At 41.9% G+C, this 14520-nt stretch overlaps 1 protein-coding gene across 1 annotated transcript in view; it reads left to right on the forward strand.

The window, feature by feature from the left end:
* The window catches only part of LOC110530726 (EEIG family member 2), a 37319-nt gene that overhangs the window by 5124 nt on the left and 17675 nt on the right, over positions 1 to 14520 (forward strand). The window contains exons 2-6 of the mRNA XM_036986406.2: positions 1908 to 2028; positions 4729 to 4758; positions 5346 to 5462; positions 7208 to 7254; positions 14023 to 14129. Of these exons, the coding sequence (XP_036842301.1) occupies positions 1908 to 2028; positions 4729 to 4758; positions 5346 to 5462; positions 7208 to 7254; positions 14023 to 14129 (422 nt within the window). The remainder of the gene's footprint in view (positions 1 to 1907; positions 2029 to 4728; positions 4759 to 5345; positions 5463 to 7207; positions 7255 to 14022; positions 14130 to 14520) is intronic.

Raw genomic sequence — 14520 nt, forward strand, 5'->3', positions numbered from 1 at the left:
GGCTTTTGGCGAATACGTTCTAATGATCTAAAGTCACGCTGTTGCAACTGCCTGTAAACACACAATCCAGTCCACTGAATGATGGCAGGCCCATGTGGGAAGTGGCTTGTTTGTATAAAGGCCTACTGTAGCTCTGATTGCCTATGGCGCACCGTTCTGTGTAGACTCCCGTTCTGGACGAGACAGATGTTTTTTTTATTCGGTTTTATTTACTGCAGTGTCTATTGATTGTCTAAACGCATGGCCAGAAAAGCCCCAGTATACATAATTCACAAACATTCTAAGAATTTATGAAAATGTTAAAATGACTATATCTAAGTGCTCGCTTGTCAGAAAATGTTTTTAAAAAGTGCAATATTCTTTCTCGGGGTGTATATGAACATATTTGAATAAGATCAGTTCCACTTTAAATGACACCCTTTCAAATTAGTGGATTTGGCTATTTAAAAGCCAAACCCTTTGCTGACAAGTGAAGTGTATAAAATTGAGCACACAGCCATACAATCTCCATAGACAAACATTGGCAATAGAATGGCCTTACTGAAGAGCTCAGTGACTTTCAACGTGGTATCGTCAAAGGATGCCATCTTTCCAACAAGTCAGTTCGTCAAAGTTCTGCCCTGCTAGAGCTGCCCCGGTCAACTGTAAGTGCTGTTATTGTGAATTGGAAATGTCTAGGAGCAACAACGGCTCAGCTGCAAAGTGGTAGGCCACACAAGTTCTCAGAACATGACTGTTGTGCACAGAGCCCTGACCTCAACCCCATCGAACACCTTTGAGATGAATTGGATCGCAGACTACGAGCCAGGCCTAATCGCCCAACATCAGTGCCCGACCTCACTAATGCTCTTGTAGCTGAATGGAAGCAAGTCCCCGCAGCAATGTTGTAACATCTAGTGGAAAGCCTTCCCAGAAGAGAGGAGGCTGTTGTAGCAGCAAAGGGGGGGACCAACTCCATATTAATGCACATGATTTTGTAATGTAGTGTATCTTGTTTTGTAGAAAAATATGTTTTTCCATCCTCTTAGGCTCATCCGAACATACACACACACACACACAGGCCATTAGCCTCCTCGGAGTCACTGAATGTGTGATGGAAAAGCAGCATTGTAAGTGATATGTGATTATTTAAAATACTTTTTACTAGTACCTATCTGCTTTGGCCGACAGCTATTTTTACCTCTCCTGCTCCCCAGTTGAGAATCATCAACTATTTATTTCACTTTTATTTAACTAGGCAAGTCAGTTAAGAACACATTCTCATTTACAATGACAGCCTAGGAACTGTGGGTTTAATTGCCTATTTCAGGGGCAGAACAACAGATTTTTAACTTGTCAGCTCAGGGATTCAATCTAGCAACCTTTCGGTTACTGGCCCAACACTCTAACCACTAGGCTACCAAACTATATGTTTGTCACCTGCATTAAGGCTGAAACACCATATATATCCCTTGTTCTAAAGAGTCAATGCGTGTTCTTCACCACCATGGTATTTCAGGATCTATCATTCACTTACTTAGAGCATGGGAGAGTTTATGTTCTTTTACCTTGAGGGCATTTATGTTCTGTGGCGTAACTGTCACACCCATTCCAGAGAACAACACACAGGATCTTGTCACTAACTGTGGTGTCTTTATTGACATATATTTATTTTAGCCATGAATCAGATCTAGGGATTAATGTGTATTGTAGCTAAACATTCCAATCAACTGTATGTGTGCGCATGCGTGTGTGTGTGCGTGTGCATATCTATCAGGATTGGACTCAATTCAAATTGAAGGCAGTCAATTCAGGAAGTAAACTAAAATTAGAATATATTTATTTGAAAAGATTTGTCTATACATGATCTATGTGTTTTCAGTCTTGGGGTTATTTTGCTATAAGTTATGTATGTGTGTCTTCTCCAGGGAGCAGGTCCAGGCTAACTGTGTGCGCTGGAGGAAGAGGTTCTCCTTCCTGTGTAAGATGAGTGCCAACGCTGGGACAGGAGTACTGGACCCCTGTGTGTGCCGGGTGTCTGTGCGCAAGGTACAGGACTCACTACAACAACTCTGTCAAAGCAATGTGAATGCTGTGTCAAGTTTAACAGCCTACAAGAATAGGTCTACTACTACATATAGGTCTACTACTACTACTGTAGATTCTAGAACAGACTACTAATAGGTCTACTACTACATATAGGTCTACTACTACTACTGTAGATTCTAGAACAGACTACTAATAGGTCTACTACTACTACTGTAGATTCTAGAACAGACTACTAATAGGTCTACTACTACTACTGTAGATTCTAGAACAGACTACTAATAGGTCTACTACTACTACTGTAGATTCTAGAACAGACTACTAATAGGTCTACTACTACATATAGGTCTACTACTACTACTGTAGATTCTAGAACAGACTACTAATAGGTCTACTACTACTACTGTAGATTCTAGAACAGACTACTAATAGGTCTACTACTACTACTGTAGATTCTAGAACAGACTACTTTTAGGTCTACTACTACTACTGTAGATTCTAGAACAGTCTACTAATATGTCTACTACTACTACTGTAGATTCTAGAACAGACTACTTCCAGTAGGTCTTCTACTACTACTGTAGATTCTAGAACAGTCTACTAATAGGTCTACTACTACTACTGTAGATTCTAGAACAGACTACTTCCAATAGGTCTTCTACTACTACTGTAGATTCTAGAACAGTCTACTAATAGGTCTACTACTACTACTGTAGATTCTAGAACAGACTACTTCCAGTAGGTCTTCTACTACTACTGTAGATTCTAGAACAGTCTACTAATAGGTCTACTACTACTACTGTAGCTTCTAGAACAGTCTACTAATAGGTCTACTACTACTACTGTAGATTCTAGAACATTCTACTAATAGGTCTACTACTACTACTGTAGATTCTAGAACAGTCTACTAATAGGTCTACTACTACTACTGTAGCTTCTAGAACATACTACTTCCAGTAGGTCTTCTACTACTACTACTACTGTAGATTCTAGAACAGACTACTAATATGTCTACTACTGTAGATTCTAGAACAGTCTACTAATAGGTCTACTACTACTACTGTAGATTCTAGAACAGTCTACTAATAGGTCTACTACTACTACTGTTGTAGATTCTAGAACAGTCTACTAATAGGTCTACTACTACTACTACTGTAGATTCTTGAACAGTCTACTAATAGGTCTACTACTACTACTGTAGATTCTAGAACAGTCTATTAATAGGTCTACTACTACTGTAGCTTCTAGAACAGACTACTACCGGTAGGTCTTCTACTACTACTGTAGATTCTAGAACAGACTACTATTAGGTCTACTACTACTATTGTAGATTCTAGAACAGTCTACTAATAGGTCTACTACTACTACTGTAGATTCTAGAACAGACTACTATTAGGTCTACTACTACTATTGTAGATTCTAGAACAGTCTACTAATAGGTCTACTACTACTGTAGATTCTAGAACAGTCTACTAATATGTCTACTTCTACCTCTGTAGATTCTAGAACAGTCTACTAATAGGTCTACTACTACTACAACTGTAGATTCTAGAACAGACTACTAATTGGTCTACTACTACTACTGTAGATTCTAGAACAGACTACTAATTGGTCTACTACTACTACTGTAGATTCTAGAACAGACTACTATTAGGTCTACTACTACTATTGTAGATTCTAGAACAGTCTACTAATAGGTCTACTACTACTACTACTGTAGATTCTAGAACAGACTACTATTAGGTCTACTACTACTACAACTGTAGATTCTAGAACAGACTACTAATAGGTCTACTACTACTACTGTAGATTCTAGAACAGACTACTAATAGGTATATTTCTACTACTGTAGATTCTAGAACAGACTACTACTACTACTGTAGATTCTAGAACAGTCTATTAATAGGTCTACTACTACTACTACTACTACTACTACTACTGTAGATTCTAGAACAGACTACTATTAGGTCTACTACTACTATTGTAGATTCTAGAACAGTCTACTAATAGGTCTACTACTACTGTAGATTCTAGAACAGTCTACTAATATGTCTACTTCTACCTCTGTAGATTCTAGAACAGTCTACTAATAGGTCTACTACTACTACAACTGTAGATTCTAGAACAGACTACTAATTGGTCTACTACTACTACTGTAGATTCTAGAACAGACTACTAATAGGTATATTTCTACTACTGTAGATTCTAGAACAGACTACTACTACTACTGTAGATTCTAGAACAGTCTATTAATAGGTCTACTACTACTACTACTACTACTGTAGATTCTAGAACAGTCTATTAATAGGTCTACTACTACTACTGTAGATTCTAGAACAGTCTACTAATAAGTCTACTACTACTACTACTGTAGATTCTAGAACAGTCTATTAATAGGTCTACTACTACTACTACTACTACTGTAGATTCTAGAACAGTCTACTAATTGGTCTACTACTACTACTGTAGATTCTAGAACAGTCTATTAATAGGTCTACTACTACTACTGTAGATTCTAGAACAGACTACTAATTGGTCTACTACTACTACTGTAGATTACAGCACAGACTACTATTGGTATACTACAGGATATGTCAGGATACATCACTGACACCTTTGCTGCAAGTGTGTTTTGACAAAAGTGTTTCTGTAGCTTAGTTGGTCATTTTGGATTGATAACTACTTTCCCTTATCTGTTTTTAGGAAATGAAGGGTGGAAAGACCTTTGCAAAGGTAATATTTTGCTCTTGAATTCATAGTCCCTAACCAGGTTTCCTTCCACAGTTTCTATGCGAGTAAAGTTATACTGTATAAAAAGAGCTGTGATGAGAACAACAACTTTAACGCAATGATTTTTATCTGCAACAAGTCAATTTGGTGGAAACACCAGTGATGAGAAAATTTGCATATTTTCTTTAATGCCGATTTTTTTATATCCGCATGAAACTCTATCGCCAATTGGATGGAAACTTAGCTAGTGACAAACTAGGCATACTGGCATTTTATAAGTAAATAAATAACATTCTTATCCTAATACAAATTACTGTTAGTCATTTAATACCTGATATGAGAATATCACTAAAGAATGAAGTCACCACTACCGCTGGACTCATTCTTAAAAGGATAGTGCATTGATAGTATGGGAATACTTCCTAGTTTTTGCCCACTACAGTAGCTTCTTATGTTTGTGATTGTTATAAGCAGGCTCTGGGTCTACTACTACAACAGAGTGCTCTGTATTACAACTCTGTGGGACTGAGGCTCTGTTGCCAAGCTGTTTCCATAAACCTGAATATATCTGTTCTCACTCTCCTGTGTAGCTGGGTTTTGCTGACCTGAACCTGTCAGAGTTTGCTGGCTCTGGCAGCACCACGCGGCGATGTCTACTAGAGGGTTACGATACCAAGAACACCAGACAGGACAACTCCATACTCAAGGTACAGTTCAGTCCAGTTAGACAGGCCTCCAGAACATTCCCACCAGTCCACAACTCCCTTCAGGAAGTTACAGTACGGGACTAGAGTCTGTCCTACTATGCCACACCCTACTTGGCTCTGTTCCACTACTCTAGAATGGGTTGCTCTACTTGGCTCTGTGTCTACTACTCTAGAATGGGTTGCCCTACTTGGCTCTGTGTCTACTACTCTAGAATGGGTTGCTCTACTTGGCTCTGTTCTACTACTCTAGAATGGGTTGCTCTACTTGGCTCTGTGTCTACTACTCTAGAATGGGTTGCCCTACTTGGCTCTGTTCTACTACTCTAGAATGGGTTGCTCTACTTGGCTCTGTGTCTACTACTCTAGAATGGGTTGCTCTACTTGGCTCTGTCTACTACTCTAGAATGGGTTGCTCTACTTGGCTCTGTCTACTACTCTAGAATGGGTTGCTCTACTTGGCTCTGTGTCTACTACTCTAGAATGGGTTGCTCTACTTGGCTCTGTGTCTACTACTCTAGAATGGGTTGCTCTACTTGGCTCTGTCTACTACTCTAGAATGGGTTGCTCTACTTGGCTCTGTCTACTACTCTAGAATGGGTTGCTCTACTTGGCTCTGTCTACTACTCTAGAATGGGTTGCCCTACTTGGCTCTGTGTCTACTACTCTAGAATGGGTTGCTCTACTTGGCTCTGTTCTTACTACTCTAGAATGGGTTGCTCTACTTGGCTCTGTTCTTACTACTCTAGAATGGGTTGCCCTACTTGGCTCTGTGTCTACTACTCTAGAATGGGTTGCTCTACTTGGCTCTGTTCTACTACTCTAGAATGGGTTGCTCTACTTGGCTCTGTGTCTACTACTCTAGAATGGGTTGCTCTACTTGGCTCTGTTCTACTACTCTAGAATGGCTCTACTTGGCTCTGTTCTACTACTCTAGAATGGGTTGCTCTACTTGGCTCTGTTCTTACTACTCTAGAATGGGTTGCTCTACTTGGCTCTGTGTCTACTACTCTAGAATGGGTTGCTCTACTTGGCTCTGTTCTACTACTCTAGAATGGCTCTACTTGGCTCTGTTCTACTACTCTAGAATGGGTTGCTCTACTTGGCTCTGTTCTACTACTCTAGAATGGGTTGCTCTACTTGGCTCTGTTCTACTACTCTAGAATGGGTGGCTCTACTTGTCTACACTGGGACCACTGATCTGAAATGCCTGGATAGGTGAAAAGCCTGTTACTAATGAGTGGTCATGAGGGAGAGGAGAGAAAGGGAACCGCGTGAGGTTGTTGAGTCATAGCCAACATAGCTGAGTATTGGCACACATTGGGAGAAAGCTAATTGTTGGTTTGTCACCCTGCCCTGCCCCCTAGTCACCATATGTTTACTAGTGTGTATGGGTAAACAGTCCGTAACTAGGGGTGTAATATCACTCAGTACAGTTCAGGATGAAGTATCCTAATGATGCAACTGCTCTGACATGTGCATGAAGACAGGCAGGTCTGGGCCTGCGATATAGGACAGGCACCTGTAACCCTGTGAATGGATGTTGTACATGTTTTTGGGTAGAAGTTGTACTTAGACACATGTCTAGGATCAGCTTACCTATCCTAAATACTAACCTGAAACGGTGAAAGGGGAAAATACAAAACTGACCTTAGATCAGTGTCAAGGGGCGACTTTATTCTCTTTCATAGGGCCTGTGGATGTGTATGATCCCTGCTGACATGGGTTTTCTGTCACCTCTGTCACAGGTCGTCATCAGCACACAGCTCATGTCTGGGGACCCCTGCTTTAAAACGTAAGTTAACCTTCTTTCAATCCTTTTGGTGGGTTATGCCACAAACATTTTTAGGACTTAGCATTGTAGAAATGAATACAGGTAAGTAGGAAACATTGATGTGATTGGCAGACAGCCTGACCACAGACACATAGAGGAAACCAACTGCGCATTGAGCATCCTGTCTCTGAGTACACGCAAGAAACTCTGAGTCACAGAAACAAAGGAGACTAACTTCCGTCCCGTAAGTCGCTTTGGATAAAAGCTAAATGGCTAGGTTTCTCTCTATTTGAAAGTCCATGGAGATCAACAAATGGTCACACAGTCATGGTATATATTATTTAAAATGTTATGGTTATTTTGGGTATCTTGTGTGGGCATAGTTTCCTCAGCACTACATCAATTATTTGAAGTCAAAGAAAGTTGTGGACACAATCTAACTGACTTCTGCCATTGAACATGAATAGAGACAGTTCTATTGTTTAGATGGTCAGAGGAGAACTTCCCCACAGATTATGTCTGGTCTCTGTTGATAGAAACAACTGATTTGAGACCAGCTCAGACCTGAATGAAAACATTCTGAGCTAAACGACACAGCAGGCCCAGGAACAGTAGTCAAAAAGACCATGATGTTCCCACACACTCCTGCCAGTGCTGAGAAGATGTGTGTTTGGATGGCTATGCCTTTACTGTGAACACACACACACACACACACACACACACACACACACACACACACACACACACTCTGTCTGAATCACACACTCGCTATTACACCACACCTCTACACACTGTTCCTCGAACAGACAGTCTATCAATTGGCTGAATTGCACAGTGGATGCAATATACTGTAGCCTTTATAGAGCCTCTATAGAGCTGTTATAGAGCCGTTAGAGAGCCTCTATAGAGCTGTTATAGAGCCATTATAGAGCTGTTATAGAGCCTCTATAGAGCTGTTATAGAGCCGTTAGAGAGCCTCTATAGAGCTGTTATAGAGCCGTTAGAGAGCCTCTATAGAGCTCTTATAGAGCCTTTATAGAACTGTTATAGAACCTTTATAGAACTGTTATAGAACCTTTATAGAGCTGTTATAGAGCTGTTATAGAGCCATTATAGAGCTGTTATAGAGCCATTATAGAACTGTTATAGAACCTTTATAGAGCTGTTATAGAGCCATTAAAGAGCTGTTATAGATCCATTATAGAGCTGTTATAGAGCCGTTAGAGAGCCTCTATAGAGCTGTTATAGAGCCATTATAGAGCTGTTATAGAGCCTCTATAGAGCTGTTATAGAGCCGTTAGAGAGCCTCTATAGAGCTGTTATAGAGCCGTTAGAGAGCCTCTATAGAGCTCTTATAGAGTCTTTATAGAACTGTTATAGAACCTTTATAGAACTGTTATAGAACCTTTATAGAGCTGTTATAGAGCCATTATAGAGCTGTTATAGAGCCATTATAGAACTGTTATAGAACCTTTATAGAGTTATAGAGTAACCTGTTATAGAGCCATTAGAGAGCTGTTATAGAGCGTTTATAGTCTGTTTAGAGCGGACAATAAAAACCTTTGTGTCTGAGTGTGGGGTAACTGAGCGCTCTGAGTCACAGAGGAAGACAAGCCAGAGAACAAACAGACAGACTCAGGACATTGTACTCACTAGTATTGAGCCTGGTATCATTTTACTAGGTGGAAGGGGGGGGAATGGATTCTAATATACTGCTGGGATCTAGATGCCAGGAAGGATTCAGAATCAGTCCCCACTTACACAGTGAATGTTGAGTTGGTTAGTGTGGGAGGGTTGTCTTGGCTGAGGCCTCTGATAATGCCTCTGATAGTGAACTGGAGAGATGGTTAGTGTGGGAGGGTTGCCTTGGCTGAGGCCTCTGATAATGCAGTGAACTGGAGAGATGGTTAGTGTGGGAGGGTTGTCTTGGCTGAGGCCTCTGATAATGCCTCTGATAGTGAACTGGAGAGATGGTTAGTGTGGGAGGGTTGCCTTGGCTGAGGCCTCTGATAATGCAGTGAACTGGAGAGATGGTTAGTGTGGGAGGGTTGTCTTGGCTGAGGCCTCTGATAATGCCTCTGATAGTGAACTGGAGAGATGGTTAGTGTGGGAGGGTTGCCTTGGCTGAGGCCTCTGATAATGCAGTGAACTGGAGAGATTCCAGCACAACACTTTCATGCATTCATAAAGTGCCGGAGTGTCTCTGAGTTCTCCTCTGTGTGTGTGTGTGTGTGTGTGTGTGTGTGTGTGTGTGTGTGTGTGTCTTACTGAGCTGTCCTACAGAATGTAACTCACACACAGTGTGTGCGTTGGACATATTTCAGAGCTCTGTGGAAAGAAAGCCAAGGCTTTATCGTAAGAGCAGAAACCAGTCCAAAACTACTGACATCACACCTACACCTCCTCACATTCATTACATAATGTCACTCTCACTTTCCCCCCTCTGTTATCTCTCTGTTTAACTTTCTCTCCCCCCTCTGTTATCTCTCTGTTTAACTTTCTCTCCCCCTCTCTGTATCTCTCTGTTTAACTTTCTCTCCCCCCTCTCTGTATATCTCTGTTTAACTTTCTCTCCCCCCTCTCTGTCTCTCTGTTTAACTTTCTCTCCCCCTCTCTGTATCTCTCTGTTTAACTTTCTCTCCCCCTCTCTGTATCTCTCTGTTTAACTTTCTCCCCCCCTCTCTGTATCTCTCTGTTTAACTTTCTCTCCCCCCTCTGTTATCTCTCTGTTTAACTTTCTCTCCCCCCTTTCTGTATATCTCTGTTTAACTTTCTCTCCCCCTCTCTGTATCTCTCTGTTTAACTTTCTCTCCCCCTCTCTGTATCTCTCTGTTTAACTTTCTCTCCCCCTCTCTGTATATCTCTGTTTAACTTTCTCTCCCCCTCTCTGTATCTCTCTGTTTAACTTTCTCTCCCCCTCTCTGTATATCTCTGTTTAACTTTTTCTCCCCCCTCTCTGTATATCTATGTTTAACTTTCTCTCCCCCCTCTCTGTATATCTCTGTTTAACTTTCTCTCCCCCTCTCTGTATCTCTCTGTTTAACTTTCTCTCCCCCTCTCTGTATCTCTCTGTTTAACTTTCTCCCCCCCTCTCTGTATCTCTCTGTTTAACTTTCTCTCCCCCCTCTGTTATGTCTCTGTTTAACTTTCTCTCCCCCTCTCTGTATCTCTCGGTTTAACTTTCTCTCCCCCCTCTCTGTATCTCTCTGTTTAACTTTCTCTCCCCCTCTCTGTATCTCTCTGTTTAACTTTCTCTCCCCCTCTCTGTAGCTCTGTTTAACTTTCTCCCCCCTCTCTTTATCTCTCTGTTTAACTTTCTCCCCCCCTCTCTGTATATCTATGTTTAACTTTCTCTCCCCCTCTCTGTATCTCTCTGTTTAACTTTCTCTCCCCCCTCTCTGTATATCTCTGTTTAACTTTCTCTCCCCCCTCTCTGTCTCTCTGTTTAACTTTCTCTCCCCCTCTCTGTATCTCTCTGTTTAACTTTCTCTCCCCCTCTCTGTATCTCTCTGTTTAACTTTCTCCCCCCCTCTCTGTATCTCTCTGTTTAACTTTCTCTCCCCCCTCTGTTATCTCTCTGTTTAACTTTCTCTCCCCCCTCTCTGTATATCTCTGTTTAACTTTCTCTCCCCCCTCTCTGTCTCTCTGTTTAACTTTCTCTCCCCCTCTCTGTATCTCTCTGTTTAACTTTCTCTCCCCCCTCTCTGTATATCTCTGTTTAACTTTCTCTCCCCCCTCTCTGTCTCTCTGTTTAACTTTCTCTCCCCCTCTCTGTATCTCTCTGTTTAACTTTCTCTCCCCCTCTCTGTATATCTCTGTTTAACTTTCTCTCCCCCCTCTCTGTATATCTCTGTTTAACTTTCTCTCCCCCCCCTCTCTGTATCTCTGTTTAACTTTCTCTCCCCCTCTCTGTATCTCTGTTTAACTTTCTCTCCCCCCTCTCTGTCTCTCTGTTTAACTTTCTCTCCCCCTCTCTGTATATCTCTGTTTAACTTTCTCTCCCCCCTCTCTGTATCTCTCTGTTTAACTTTCTCTCCCCCCTCTCTGTCTCTCTGTTTAACTTTCTCTCCCCCTCTCTTTATCTCTCTGTTTAACTTTCTCTCCCCCTCTCTGTATCTCTCTGTTTAACTTTCTCTCCCCCTCTCTGTATCTCTCTGTTTAACTTTCTCTCCCCCTCTCTGTATCTCTCTGTTTAACTTTCTCTACCCCCTCTGTTATCTCTCTGTTTAACTTTCTCCCCCCTCTCTGTATCTCTGTTTAACTTTCTCTCCCCCCCTCTCTGTATCTCTGTTTAACTTTCTCCCCCCTCTGTTATCTCTCTGTTTAACTTTCTCTCTCCCCCCTCTCTGTATCTCTCTGTTTAACTTTCTCTCTCCCCCCCCTGTATATCTCTCTGTTTAACTTTCTCCCCCCCTCTCTGTATCTCTGTTTAACTTTCTCTCTCCCCCTCTCTGTATCTCTCTGTTTAACTTTCTCTCCCCCCCTCTCTGTATCTCTGTTTAACTTTCTCTCCACCCATCTCTCTCTGTTTCTACTTCTTCCTCACTTTCACATTTTCTATCCCTCTATCCCTCTCTCTCACTTTGCCTCTTCTACATAATTTTAGTCCACCCCCTCTCCCCTCATGAATTAGCCTCGTTCACCAGAAAAATAAAAGAAGTGAGAGACGTGGTGGTTTCCTGGGTTGTAAAAGAAGTGAGAGACGTGGTGGTTTCCTGGGTTGTAAAAGAAGTGAGAGACGTGGTGGTTTCCTGGGTTGTAAAAGAAGTGAGAGACGTGGTGGTTTCCTGGGTTGTAAAAGAAGTGAGAGACGTGGTGGTTTCCTGGGTTGTAAAAGAAGTGAGAGACGTGGTGGTTTCCTGGGTTGTAAAAGAAGTGAGAGACGTGGTGGTTTCCTGGGTTGTAAAAGAAGTGAGAGACGTGGTGGTTTCCTGGGTTGTAAAAGAAGTGAGAGACGTGGTGGTTTCCTGGGTTGTAAAAGCGGGGTTATTAAAGAGCAGCTAACCGGAAATATAGCTTATGAAAACCTTTTAGGATCTTATTACAGATCAGAACTTCTGATAGGGTATTATTAATGTCCTCTACTGTGATTAATGTCCTCTACTGTGATTAATGTCCTGTACTGTGATTGATGTCCTCTACTGTGATTGATGTCCTGTACTGTGATTAATGTCCTCTACTGTGATTAATGTCCTCTACTGTGATTAATGTCCTGTACTGTGATTGATGTCCTCTACTGTGATTAATGTCCTGTACTGTGATTGATGTCCTCTACTGTGATTAATGTCCTCTACTGTGATTGATGTCCTCTACTGTGATTGATGTCCTCTACTGTGATTGATGTCCTCTACTGTGATTAATGTCCTGTACTGTGATTGATGTCCTCTACTGTGATTGATGTCCTCTACTGTGATTAATGTCCTGTACTGTGATTGATGTCCTCTACTGTGATTGATGTCCTCTACTGTGATTAATGTCCTGTACTGTGATTAATGTCCTCTACTGTGATTAATGTCCTGTACTGTGATTGATGTCCTGTACTGTGATTAATGTCCTCTACTGTGATTAATGTCCTCTACTGTGATTGATGTCCTCTACTGTGATTGATGTCCTGTACTGCGATTAATGTCCTCTACTGCGATTAATGTCCTCTACTGCGATTAATGTCCTCTACTGCGATTGATGTCCTCTACTGTGATTGATGTCCTCTACTGTGATTGATGTCCTCTACTGTGATTAATGTCCTCTACTGTGATTAATGTCCTCTACTGTGATTGATGTCCTCTACTGTGATTAATGTCCTGTACTGTGATTGATGTCCTCTACTGTGATTAATGTCCTGTACTGTGATTGATGTCCTCTACTGTGATTAATGTCCTGTACTGTGATTGATGTCCTCTACTGTGATTAATGTCCTGTACTGTGATTGATGTCATCTACTGTGATTAATGTCCTCTACTGTGATTGATGTCCTCTACTGTGATTAATGTCCTCTACTGTAGATCTGTGCAGTCAGTTCTAAGATTGTTTATAGGAAGGGATGGGTCATGTTATGTCATATAGATTGTTTATAGGAAGGGATGGGTCATGTTATGTCATAAAGGTTGTTTATAGGAAGGGATGGGTCATGTTATGTCATAAAGGTTGTATATAGGAAGGGATGGGTCATGTTATGTCATAAAGGTTGTATATAGGAAGGGATGGGTCATGTTATGTCATAAAGGTTGTATATAGGAAGGGATGGGTCATGTTATGTCATATAGATTGTTTATAGGAAGGGATGGGTCATGTTATGTCATATAGGTTGTTTATAGGAAGGGATGGGTCATGTTATGTCATATAGGTTGTTTATAGGAAGGGATGGGTCATGTTATGTCATATAGATTGTTTATAGGAAGGGATGGGTCATGTTATGTCATATAGGTTGTTTATAGGAAGGGATGGGTCATGTTATGTCATAAAGGTTGTATATAGGAAGGGATGGGTCATGTTATGTCATGAAGGTTGTATATAGGAAGGGATGGGTCATGTTATGTCATAAAGGTTGTATATAGGAAGGGATGGGTCATGTTATGTCATAAAGGTTGTAGGCAGGATGGTTGTATAAGATGTGTTTATACCATTTAGCCAGTCACTTTCAAATGACCGTATGAACAAACAGATGGACATCCTCAAACCAACCAACAACCGTACATGGTAGCAAGTAGGTTTGGAACAGGTGTGTGGGGTGTTGGGTTTGGGTTGTAAAATGGGTCAGGGTGAATGTCAATGTCCCTGTGTCCCCTTTAGGCCTCCGTCCACAGCCATGAAACTGGGCATCCAGCAGGCAGAGGCAGGGTGTCTCTACGAAGACAGGAAGGGAGGGGACACCCACACACCCTGCCTCCCCATACCAGGTACACTTACACACACCCACATCCTGCCTCCCCATACCAGGTACACCCACACACACCCTGCCTCCCCATACCAGGTACACACACACCCTGCCTCCCCATACCAGGTACACACACACCCTGCTTCCCCATACCAGGTACACACCCACACACCCTGCCTCCCCATACCAGGTACACTTACACACACCCACATCCTGCCTCCCCATACCAGGTACACCCACACACACCCTGCCTCCCCATACCAGGTACACACACACCCTGCCTCCCCATACCAGGTACACACACACCCTGCTTCCCCATACCAGGTACACACCCACACACCCTGCCTCCCCATACCAGGTACACACCCACACACCCTGCCTCACCCACACACCCTGCCTCCCCATACCAGGTA

Source organism: Oncorhynchus mykiss, chromosome 8 (genome assembly GCF_057628025.1).
Source record: "Oncorhynchus mykiss isolate SJ-2025 chromosome 8, ASM5762802v1, whole genome shotgun sequence".
Lineage (NCBI taxonomy): Eukaryota > Metazoa > Chordata > Actinopteri > Salmoniformes > Salmonidae > Oncorhynchus > Oncorhynchus mykiss.